Source organism: Lucilia cuprina, chromosome 6, assembly GCF_022045245.1.
Source record: "Lucilia cuprina isolate Lc7/37 chromosome 6, ASM2204524v1, whole genome shotgun sequence".
Taxonomy (NCBI): Eukaryota; Metazoa; Arthropoda; class Insecta; order Diptera; family Calliphoridae; genus Lucilia; species Lucilia cuprina.
In genome coordinates, this window is record NC_060954.1 from 51,431,351 (window position 1) to 51,443,850 (window position 12,500).

Genomic DNA, 12,500 nt, shown 5'->3' on the forward strand with positions numbered 1-12,500 from the left:
TCTATAGTCTGGTCTATAGTCTAGTCTATAGTCTAGTCTATAGTCTAGTCTATAGTCTAGTCTATAGTCTAGTCTATAGTCTAGTCTATAGTCTAGTCTATAGTCTATGGTCAACTCTGTATTCAACGCTATAGTGTAATCTAGACTGAAGTCTATATTCCAGTCTATAGTCTCTTTTATAATTTATTCTAAAGTCTAGTCTGTAGTCTAGTTCGTAGTTAATCTATATTCTAGTTTCTAGTCTGGACTATAGTACAGTCATTTATATATGGATAATTTTTCTTTACCTTTATTTTGCTTGTTAATTACCGTTTAAAATTAAACCGCAAAATAATTGTTCTTTAAGTTTTTTTTTAATTGAATTTATATACATATTTATTTTTTGGAATATTTTTTTATTTAAACTAAAAACTAAAACTACATAACTTTTTTACATCAAGATATTTATACATTTAATAAATTAATTAAATATATAAAAAATATGTTATATTTTTTCTACAATTAACTTTCAATATTGCGATCAACGCAATGTAAAGAAAATGTTTCAATTTAAATAAAATATACAAAAGAATTTGGAGGGGAAACCTTAAGTAATTAAGCGTTTTGTTAACTCACTGATTTTTTATCTAATTTAAATATTTTTAGAATATATTTTTTCAACTATTTACTTTTTGTACAATTAATATATATGATTTATATGTAAATTTTTTAATGATATTTTTTTGATATAAATTTTTTTACTAAATACCAACTTGTCATTTACTTGAAATTAAATTAAAGGATTTAATTTAATTTCAAGTAAATGGTGAAAGGTTGATACCACGTAACTGTTATATGTTCTGATGTTTTTAACGATGAAGAGATAATGCATAATTTATTAGGATGATTATAACTTTTGATTTTGCTATTACAAGTTTGAAAAAATAAGTAAGTTACGTGAGTACAAGCTTTCACCCTTTTAAATTTATACACATATCTATGTACATGCTACATAATTAACAAATAGTCTAGTCTATAGTCTAGTCTATAGTCTAGTCTATAGTCTAGTCTATAGTCTAGTCTATAGTCTAGTCTATAGTCTAGTCTATAGTCTAGTCTATAGTCTAGTCTATAGTCTAGTCTATAGTCTAGTCTATAGTCTAGTCTATAGTATAGTCTAGTCTATAGTCTAGTCTATAGTATAGTCTAGTCTATAGTCTAGTTTATAGTCTAGTATAGTCTATAGTCTAGGTTATAGTCTAGTCTATAGTCTAGGTTATAGTCTAGTTTATAGTCTAGTCTATAGTCTAGTTTATAGTCTAGTCTATAATTTTGTCTATAGTCTAGTCTTGTCTAGCAGAAATAGTTTAAAAACGCATTTTGTAAAATTTATTTATATATTTTTTTGTTGTTAAGAATTTGATAGCAATTTTTAAAATTGTACTCATTGTATACAATTCCCCATTCCTGACCATTCTGTTAACTTTTGTCTTTAACAGAACAATAATAGGACACTGCCTTATAAATTCTACATTAAAAAAACAAAATTAAAAAATTTTTTAGCTTTAAAAGCAGTCGTAGGTTATTGGGCAAACCTATTATATAATCAATATGTACGTACATACATATACATGTATAAATTTCAAATAAATATCAACAATATTTAATTTATTTATTTATTTCCAAATGAATTATTCTTTTTTCTTTTGTCAAATTATAATTTAATAATATATATTTTTTTAAAACATTCTAGACATTTATACAAATATAATAAAATATACATTTATTTATTTAAATGTTTTACTTAATTATTTTACAATCATCATTTTTTAAATGAATTTAAAAATTACACAGAAATTTATTGTTATTTTCAATTTGGTTTTTAATATGAAAAATTTTTAATTTTGTTTTGATCCACTTTTAATTAAATTCGTATAACAACTACTAAAAAAAAAAGGAATTCAAAAATGTTGTTAGTTTTCTTTTTTGTTTTTTATGTAATTAATATCAATATAGAGAAACAAATGTTTTTAAACAAAATGAGCAATTTTGTAGATTTTCTTAATTTAAACTACCACATTCTGCATTATAATTTCAAAAAAAATTTTTACAAAATTGCTAATATTGTTTATTAAACTTAATATAATTTTTTTATTAATTTTTTTTACTAATTTATAAATTATTTTTAAAATTTCCTACTTAATAATCCATTTATTCGAAATCCTTTAATATATTTTACAAAATAACATAAATATTTGTAATTGAAATTAGGAGAAGGCATTTAAATTTATTATTATTATTTTCATTTTTTTATTTAAGATTGTCCAGATTTTCAGCCTTAAGTGCTTTATTTTCTACTCTTACTCACAGTTTTTGTTCAAATTATTTTAGAAAAAAAAAATATTTAAAAATTTATTTATCAACAATTTTAAAGACAAATATTATTGGTTTATAAAAAGTTTGTTTTATTAAATAAAGTTATTGATCTGAAAAGAGATAATTAAGAAAAAAAGAAAACATTTTGTAAAAAATTAGATAAAAATTTTTTTAAAATTTCAGAAGGCATGAAAATCATAGAAAGTAGATCACTGTCACACTGAGTTTTGTAGAATTAAAACATTTTTAAAATTCTCAATTCTAAATCTATTCAGCAATTTTAACAAATTCCCAGTAAAAACTTACATTGCACAGTGGGGCAGAATGGAATTTTTTTGGAAATAAATCTGGCATTTCTAAACGGCTGATCCGATCAGGATAAAATTTGGCGTGAGCGTAGCCAAGGAGTATTCGAGTTTAAGTTTTGAAGATGAACCCCGCAAATGCCCCAGGGACGGAGCTGTGGAGGCTCAAAGTAGGGTACCTACGACATGTCAAATTTTTAAACTCGTGCCATTTTTTTGTTTTTCAAAGATTTTTATATTTTCTGAAAGCACTCGACGAGATCTTGGACATGCTTGGACATACTACTTATCTCTTATAATATCCGAGTTATAGGCATTTAAAAATTTAGTGATACAAAATTTACCATACCTTGGTCCGTCTTTTTTTGAATACCTGGCGTAATTTCAAATGGACTCAATTTTTTCTTGTAGTTAGACAACAAAATTTCCAATAATATACAAAAAATTTCAGATCAATATCATTTACAGATCCAAAAATACACGTTTTTTAATTTAGAAATTCAAAAAATTTTAGATTTTTGCCGTTTTTTTGCCCAAAATGTGTCTTAACTCTTTTATTAATAAAATAAAATTTTCTTTAAGAACATATAACAATTTTATAGTTTTCTAAAAGGTATCTTTACGCAGAACGCTTTGGCGTAAAAAACTTGTCCTATTTTTTGAAAATGTTGCCACTGCGTCCTTCCGAATATGACCTATTTTTTTATCAAAACTTCAACTTTGGGCGACATGTTCTCAAATCCCAAAGCTGGGATCAGAAAACTGAAAGCGGTTTTGGAAACCTCAATATGTTTTCTATTTATTCCAAAAGTATTTTCCCAGCCCTGAAAGAAATGTGGACCCTATGGGCAAAAATGTAAAAAATCCCATTTTTGGGATTTTCATTCCTATTACAATGCATTGTAAAGTAATGAGTTAAAAAGTTTATTTTTCAATTTAACTCATTATATTAACACGATGTTGACATTGGAGACAAGTAGTTAACATGGTTGCTTACAAATCACTACTTATATAAGTACTTACAAATAAGAAGTAGTTCTTGTTTGTTAGTATGATGTTTTACTCACAACACCACTACTTATTTATTTTACAATATGCCCAACAACAGATTTTACAGAAAAGCTATTTTGTGTCTGTTTCAACTCATTATATTAATACATGCTTGCTTACAAATCACTACTTATATAAGTACTTACAAATAAGAAGTACTTCTTGTTTGTTCGTTTGTTGTCTTACTCACATTACTACTTACTTATTTTACAGTGCGCCCAACAACGGATTTCACAGAAAAGCTATTTTGTGTATGTGTGTGTGTGAAAAACTATTGCTAGAGCGCATTTCAATAAAATGCGTACGTCTTGCTTATGTGATTATATGTAAGTTATTATAAATGTAAGTACAAAGAGTTACCGAGTTTTTGCTGGGATTCAAATCAACAACCCTCTCATTTTTATAAGTTATTTTCAAAGTCTTATTTCCTTACTTTTTTTTTACTCAAAACTTTGTCAAGTAAATAACCATTGATTTAAAGAAAACAAACTTAAACTGAAAAAAGTAACAAAAAAATTCAATTACACTTACCAGCACACAACGACGAAAAGCGTAACAAATTCAAAGTCATTCTGTTCATCTAAAGGAAAAGACTGTACATTTGCAAAGAAGAATTTTGCGACTCAAATATACATAGTATGTACATGTAAAGATGTTAGATGAAAACGGGATATATATATTGACACAGTTACACACATACACACACTCTCACATAGACTTAACTATCAAGCTTAAGCGAACATATCCTTGACTATATTAAGTAGACGTTCGATCACAATTTTTTCCAAAGTGACGCCGGGTTAATACAAAGTTCAATGCAGCAAAGACTTGTGTAGTAGTAGTAGTATGAGAGGTGGTAAATGATAGTGCCATCGCTGAAGGTGGCGTCCAAAAACTGCAATAAATGATAAGGACAGCCATGTTGAAGATTGAAAAAATAAAAAAGAAAATAAGATATACAAACAGAAATGTTATTGGTATTGATGTAAAATACCAGGAATTAAATTGAATTTGTAAGTGTGTTTTTGTAAGTGACAGCATTTTTAAGTTGACCATTACTGTAAGTTTATTACTTTTTTTTTGTTATTTATTTTTGCTAATAATTAAATATTGATGTTGCACTTAACTTTTGATACTTAGAAAGGCAAGAGTTCTAAGGCACTTTAGTGCTCCGAATTTTGATTACAACAGATCCAAAATGAATTCGTTAAAATCGTAACTTATTTTATAGCTACTATCAAGAAAGATATTCATTCCGTTTAGAGACCTACAAAAGTATCTATTCTTGGTCGTTATCAAATTCAAAGACGATCTAGATATGTCTGTCCGTTTGCCCATCCGTCCGTTTGTTTGTATGTATGTTGAAAGCGCAATACAAGTCGAACGATAGATCTAGAGGGTTTAAATTTTACACAAATATTTTGTATAGATAAGGTTAGTTTGGTATTGAAAATGAGCAATATCGGTTCACGTTTTTGTATAGCCCCATAAAAATGGCGAGTATAGCTAAGAAATTTGACCTTATAGTCTTATAAGAGCCTAAATATATCCACAAAATTTTAGGAGGATATGGTCTCCTCCATATATGAGAGGTATTTGGAAGCCAGCCCACTACTGGTTTCCAAATACGAGTGTAGCACTCAAAATTCAATGGATCCGTTTCTTATGGATCCGTATCTGAATACGGTTTGATGGTTAGTTAGTGAGTTAGTTAGTTACTTCATTACATCTAAGAAACAATCCTGATACTCCAAGCTTTTAAGCGAAAGCTTTGCCACTTTATCTATAAAGACGCCCATTACATTCTTCCACACTTTCAAAATCATTGTCTGTGTATTGCGATTTTATGTGTAAGTATAAATCTTGCACTCACACATCCATACACACACATATGTGTAAATATATATTAATATCGTGAATTCATGCAACAAATAACAATTTAATCGTCTTACCATATTTAACATCACGCACAACTTGTATACTCATCACCAGCCACTGCAATACTGGGCTCAGCGGCCCCTTTTAGCTAAGATCATATATTGCCGCTGCGACGTTTACATTTCCTGGCAACATAATTCTTGCCAAACAGTAAACGCTGAAAGGCACGACGAAACTCTGGATTGAAAATTGTATAAATGATGGGATTAAGTGTGGAATTAAAATAGCCCAGCCAAAGGAACAGTGAAGCGACAGCTGCATTAATTTCACAGCTTTTGCACAGCGACAACATGAGAGCCATTACGAAGAAGGGCAGCCAACAGACAACGAAGGCGCCCGTTATGATGGCCAAAGTTTGAGCTGCCTTACGTTCACGTTTCGCTTCGATTTGTTGGCGACGTTTGGCCAGTTTATGATGGGGATTCGTTGTGTGTTGTAAAGATGGAAATAATTGTTGTTGTTGTGTTGGTTGCTGTTGTTTGTTATTGCACGAACCAAGGCGCGGTGTAGCGGAGGTCAGCACAATGGCTGTGACATGCTGTTGAAATGTTGAGGTTGTGGCAGCAACCTGCTGGGATACAGTTGAAATCTCTAAAGGCGTACGCTGTGATGACATGATACCGCACAACATATGTACAGAGGAAATATTTGGCAAAAAGAAAGGAAACAAAAAAGAAAATAGAATACAAAAAAAAAATAACATTAAAAAACGGGAATTTAAAAATTTATTTTAGCTTAATATTTATTCATACAGTAAAATCTTTCAAAAGTAGCAAAATATGTTTATGAAACAAATTTTTAAAGTAAAATAAGTAGATTATTAAAAAAACGTAAGATATTAGTTGAAGATTATTTTTATCTGAGTATTTTCATGTTCTTGTGTCATTTATTTAATATAAGCTTTATTGATTTTTTTGTTATTTTCTTTCATTATTTGTAAAGTCTTTTATCTGCTTAACTTTCTTTTATCTTTACTTACCTCATCTGCCATACTGGTGGTATTTTCATCGGAGATATTAGTTAGTTCAGTACCCGCATGACTTTTACTATCAAAATTACTCGTACTAAACTCAGTTTCTTCTCTGATATTGGGATTTGAACTATTTGTTTGGGAATCACCCGTCGTTGAGTTGAAACATTTTTCCGAGGAGACATCTTTACTAAAGCAGATTTTAATTCGTTTTCTTTTACGTTTTTCCTCAAAATCCTAAAAATGAGAAAATAAAAATTTGAAATTTTATAATCTAATCGATTATTTAAATTAAATAAAATGGTGTAAATTCATAATATAGTTTCATAAACCCAAAGTGGATCGAAAATAAGATTTATATTATAAATAATTGTTTGAGTTTGAGACTATAGGTTCCATGTCAATCAAAGTTAATGTGCTGTTTCCAGATACCGAGCGAGTAGTTTGAGCACAAATTTTACTTGTATTTTGTTATTGTAACAAAAAAAAAAAAAATACAAGTAAAATTTTAACTCAAACTACTCACACGTTATCCAGAAACAACACATAATTTTCTTTTTGAAAAACCCAAACAATGCCGGGTATGCCTAAATGAGATTTTAAATAAATAATCCTTAAATGTCTTCAACAACTTTTTTCACTTAAATCCTGGTTTTTAAATCGCTGTGCTTTAGTGTGAATACTTTATGTGGCGTATGAGTATTTTGTAATAACTTTGAAATTAAATATTAAGTATACGTAACCAGTGTTAATTTAAACAAAAAATTTCACATTAATTAAAATAATTAAACTTATTGTTTAAAATCGATATAAATAATGCATAAATTATGCAAAATTATTTTATTATATTTCATTTTAAAAACAATTTTATTTTAGAGAATAAATCAAAATAAGATTTCTATAAACAATAAATAATAAAAAAAATAAATATTTAATTTCTTCCAAATATCGTTTCAATTTATTTTATTTATTTCATAACCAATTTTCAAGGGATTATAGAATACATTTTTGGAATAAAATCCTAAATGAATAACAGAAAATCAATATTACATCTCTTGCAATACTAAATAAATTAAGTTTCCAAGAAATGAATAATTTCGTTTTTATACTATAAAAATAAAAAAAAAAATAAAAATTTTCTCTCAGTCTTGTAAGTATAAATGAAATCAAAATAAATCATGTTGAATGAATTGTGTAAATATTGATATTGTCAATAAAGCAACAATAAAATGAAAACAAATAGACAGACGTACATACAGTCAGACAGACTTGCAATGGCATACAAAGGAACATAACATTACAACAGGTTAAAGGCCACTGACGAAAAAAACAGTTGCCTCGAGATAACATTTAATGATTTTTGTTTAAGAATTTGTAAGATTTTGTTGTAAGAAGAATATAATGACATATTTAAAAAATTAATATATAGGGAATTTTGTCTTTTGTTTAAAATGTTCGTCTTGAGGAAAAGGTCATAATTTTTGACATAAGTCTTTCAAGTGGAAAAAATGTAAAGTTTAACAAAAGTTAATATTTGATTAAAATTAAAGGTCAGAAAAGAATGTACTGGAATCTAATTTACATACTTACATACCCGCCATGTCCGCCATACATAAGGTTCCATCTTTTCTGTCTTATGAACTAACTAACTAAGCCATGTCTGTCTGTCTGTCTGTCTGTCTGTCTGTTGAAATCAGTTTTTAGAGGACCCCAGATATCGGCGAGATTCGAATCTTAAATAATTCTGTTAGACATGCTTTCGAAAAGATCGCTATTTAAAATCAGCAAAATCGGTCTTTAAATAACGGAGATATGGCAGTTGCAATGACAAAAAAGACTAAGACACACTCTAACAACAAATAATTAAGTAATTACTGAAGGCCGCACATCTTACTAGAGATGTGGCTTTGTCAACATATGGTCCTCTAACAGTTCTCTAACTGCGTTATAAAAGGGTACGTTTAGTTGACTTGATTTTAAATATTTTTTCATACTATTGGTAGAATTAATTTGTAATGAAAAATTTTAATAGAAATTATTTAAAACTTACCACCTCCTTGCCGGCCACTTTCTCATTGTAACGTAAACGTTGCGTGCGACGTTGTATACGTTTGCGTGCTATTTTATAGATTTTCCAATACAAAACTAAAATCATTAATAATGGAACATAAAATGAGCAACAGGTGGCAAAAATCTGCACCCAAAATGTTGTCACAAGTGTGTAAGAGAAACAAAAGAAATTGAAAAAAAAGGAAAAGAAAGAAGACGAAAATGATATTTAATTAATAATTTAAATTTTTTTCACAAGTTTAAGTCTAAACTTTATTCTGGTCATTTCAAAGGATTATAGTAAATTTTAAAATTTTTATATATTAAATTTTATAAAATTTCAAATATACCTGATAAATGACATCTTGTGAAACCATACATTTTTGCTGCTGAATACGTTCCATATATTCGGGATCTTTCCAGCCAAATTGTGGTGCTAGTGAAACAATAACCGCAAAAAACCAAACAGAAAATATCATACAAAATATACGACGTGGTGTGCGCAAATTGTGATAATCAATATTGGTAACGGTCCAGTATCTGCGAGAAAGAAGTAGAGAAAATAGAAACGGTAATTATATATAAAAAAGATATTACTATAAAAATTATTTCTTTAAATATTTTGCCTTATTTATATAAATATACAACTTCTTTGTTCAGAATTTAGTGGCCTCTAGTAGATAAGTGTTTTGTGTTCGAGTCTACTGTATCGGAGGTGGTCTTTTCCATTTCCACCTCTGGCACTTGTAACAGAGATCCAGGTTTATTTCTTCGGTTTTGTTTTGTGTATATACCTCCTCCTTTCAAACTCACTAACTGACTAAACTTTCAACAATTAATTGGTTTTCTCTTCTATATGTACTGACCACTTCAACTACGGATAAGTATACTCGAATGTGTATCTTTATATCTTGGTTTAAAATTTCATGCATGAAATTCATATGTATTTATTCCCATAAAATAGTATATACATAAATACTTATGTATGTATAAAAGTTTTGAGATAAAGAAAACGTTTTATTTTCTTTTTCCATTTCTTACTGTCATTATTAATACGCTACACCATTACGTTTAGTGAGTTGAGTATTATGCATTTGTGCTATTAATGGTAATTTGTAGAAAAAAAAACCACATCCACCTTTTCTACTAATTGTTTTTAATTATTGTTAAATTAACACAGATTTTCAGAAGGATTGGGGATAATGATTGCATTAGAAAGTAAGGAAACTGGTTGCCTTACGAATTGAAGGAAGTCTCTTGAAGGGACATAAAAAGAAGATTTATTGTTTTCGAAATGCCGAGTGACATAAAAATGGATACAATACTGTACGTCCTATCAGGACATCAAAGACTCTAAAGTGAAGCTCTGTAATTGGTGGCATCAAATGGATTCTAACATTTCATCATTACAACGATCAGCCAGATATTGAAATATGAGTTTTAATATATAGAAATTAGTGCTTATGAAGTTGTAAAATATTCTGTGTTATTTTTAGTTTATTCTGTCAGGATCAAAAGATGTATAAAAAATTATTATTATTATTATTATTTTTTTTTTTTTGAAAAATTAATATTTAAAATTTTAATAGATTTTCATCCTAACAGTTTAAAATAAAAATTAAAATATTTTTTGAAGTTTAAAATCCTTTTAAAAGGACACAGGATCACAAAATGAAAAACTATAATGGCAGATTTTTTTTCACTTAAATTTATAACATTACTTGTATATCATCCGGTTCTTGTCTAACGAATTTTTTCTCTTTTTGTGGGACGGTGTTACGGACCTTTCCTAATATATTGGGTTTGTGCTGATGTTTGTAACGTACAATAATATTAGTCCCATCTTTAAGTATACCAATCGGCTTTGTATCATTTTCCAAATCCGTTTAGCTATGTCCGTCTGTCCGACCCTCTAACCGTCCTTCTGTCCGTCCGTACGTCTCCTGTCCGTCCGTCCATGTAAACCTTGTAATCAAACTACAGGACAAAATTTTGAAAAAAAATTAAATAAAATTTAACATATGATCTGTTATCCCAGAAACGAAGCCTATTGAAAATGGTTAACAACTGAACCCCCGAATAGGACTTGTAAACCTTTAAATGAAACTACAGGTCGCAATGCCATGTTTCATACTAGCCTTGATGGCCCTCATGAATTATATAATTGACTTAAATTTCAACGATTCTATTCAACAATAAATGGCTTATCTATGTACATATATCTGAGGAAAGGTACAATTTAACTTAAAGGTTTTATTATGGGAACTAAATCACATTTTAGTTATTGTAAAAGGTGTACGGTATTATATGGTCGGCTTAGCCAGACTATAATCTCTCACTTGTTTTAACATGTTTTAGATTTTGTATTCTTACATATGAGTATAAAAAATTATGCTTACGGTTATTTAACTTGTTACAATATACCTTGTACTAACTATATACTCAGATACATACATATCTATATCAGGTGATTATTTTAGCGGTGAAGATTTTTAAATTGAAATACTCTTTGGAATGTCTTTGAATTGAAATTCTACCTTTCGCAATGACAAAGAAGTCCGAAACAAGTTTTTTTTGTAAACTTCTTAAATTAAGGCAACTTCAAATTTACCTTAAATGAACCTAGAAATCTTAGTCTCAATCTTGATATTACTTAAAATAGTTTTTTCGACTCTCAAAATTGAATACCCTTTATAAATGGGGGCAAGAAGATTGTTGCATATACGTACATAAAATACTATAAAATATGATGAAATTTAGTTATATAGGTTATGGCACGAAATGTTTTAGTTTACGAACATGTCAGTGTGTTCAACAAAGTATACAACATGCTCAGTTATATGTATTAACATCTGTGTAATATTGAAAAATACTCTTATGTCTCGAATTACGAGGCAGCAAACATTTTTCTGTTTAAATCTCTAAAGAAAACGTTTGTCAATTTTATATCGCAGGATGTTAACACATTTAGTTTCCCATTATCAATGCATTATATTGCAAAGAAAAGTTTTATGATTTCCCATTCTCAAAAAAATTGAAGGCCGCCTTAAAAGTTTTATTTGTAATGTTATCCCGAAAAAGAAACTGCTAAAGGTCACAAAACAGCAAAAAGTAGTAGCAGAAAAACATTAAAAATGTTTAAAAGAAAAATGGATAAAAAAGCAACAAATATAACAGTGCCATAAGCAAGTTTTCAAAACAAAAAAAATATAATAAATAAAAAAGTATGTAAAAATAGTTTCATGGCAAAGGAAGTATAGAAAAGTGATAATGAAAAATAATCAATATTAAAGAAATTTATTTAAAAACACGTTTTAAATAGACAAAAGCGTTAAAGCGAAAGAAATAATTAATTTTCATTAGTTATTAAAAATTTCTCATAAATAGAGAAAGTTTGAGGAGAAGTTTCTGTCCTTCAACTTTGTTCTATCACTATAACTATAGAAACTAAGTTATTTTTTTGAATTGGAATTTCTTAATATTTATAAGAACTCACCTGTCAGTTGCAATTGCCACTAAATGTAAAATTGAAGCTGTACAGCATAAGACATCGCATGAAGTCCAAATGTCACATAACTCTGGTCCCAATATCCAGCCTTCACTTATCTGAAATTAAAGATTTTACTTAGATCGATCTATCTATCTATCTATCTATCTATCTATCTATCTATCTATCTATCTATCTATCTATCTATCTATCTATCTATCTATCTATCTATCTATCTATCTATCTATCTATCTATCTATCTATCTATCTATCTATCTCTCTATCTATCTATCTATCTATCTATCTATCTATCTATCTATCTATCTATCTATCTATTCTCTATCTA

General features: G+C 28.3%; 1 protein-coding gene across 2 annotated transcripts in view; it reads right to left on the reverse strand.

Annotated features, from left to right (window-relative positions):
* Positions 1 to 2,103: 2,103 nt before the first annotated feature.
* The window catches only part of LOC111683864 (5-hydroxytryptamine receptor 2B), a 30,768-nt gene continuing 20,371 nt past the window's right edge, over positions 2,104 to 12,500 (reverse strand). Inside the window, exons 4-9 of one of the 2 annotated variants that reach the window (XM_046955333.1) lie at positions 12,164 to 12,273; positions 9,018 to 9,207; positions 8,669 to 8,812; positions 6,628 to 6,855; positions 5,663 to 6,252; positions 2,104 to 2,465 (exon numbers count right to left, since the gene is read on the reverse strand). In XM_046955333.1, the coding sequence (XP_046811289.1) occupies positions 5,743 to 6,252; positions 6,628 to 6,855; positions 8,669 to 8,812; positions 9,018 to 9,207; positions 12,164 to 12,273 (1,182 nt within the window). In that variant the 3' untranslated portion in view covers positions 2,104 to 2,465; positions 5,663 to 5,742. Of the gene's footprint in view, positions 2,466 to 4,277; positions 4,606 to 5,662; positions 6,253 to 6,627; positions 6,856 to 8,668; positions 8,813 to 9,017; positions 9,208 to 12,163; positions 12,274 to 12,500 lie in introns of those variants that run through there. The other variant, XM_046955332.1, reaches the window with a different exon arrangement.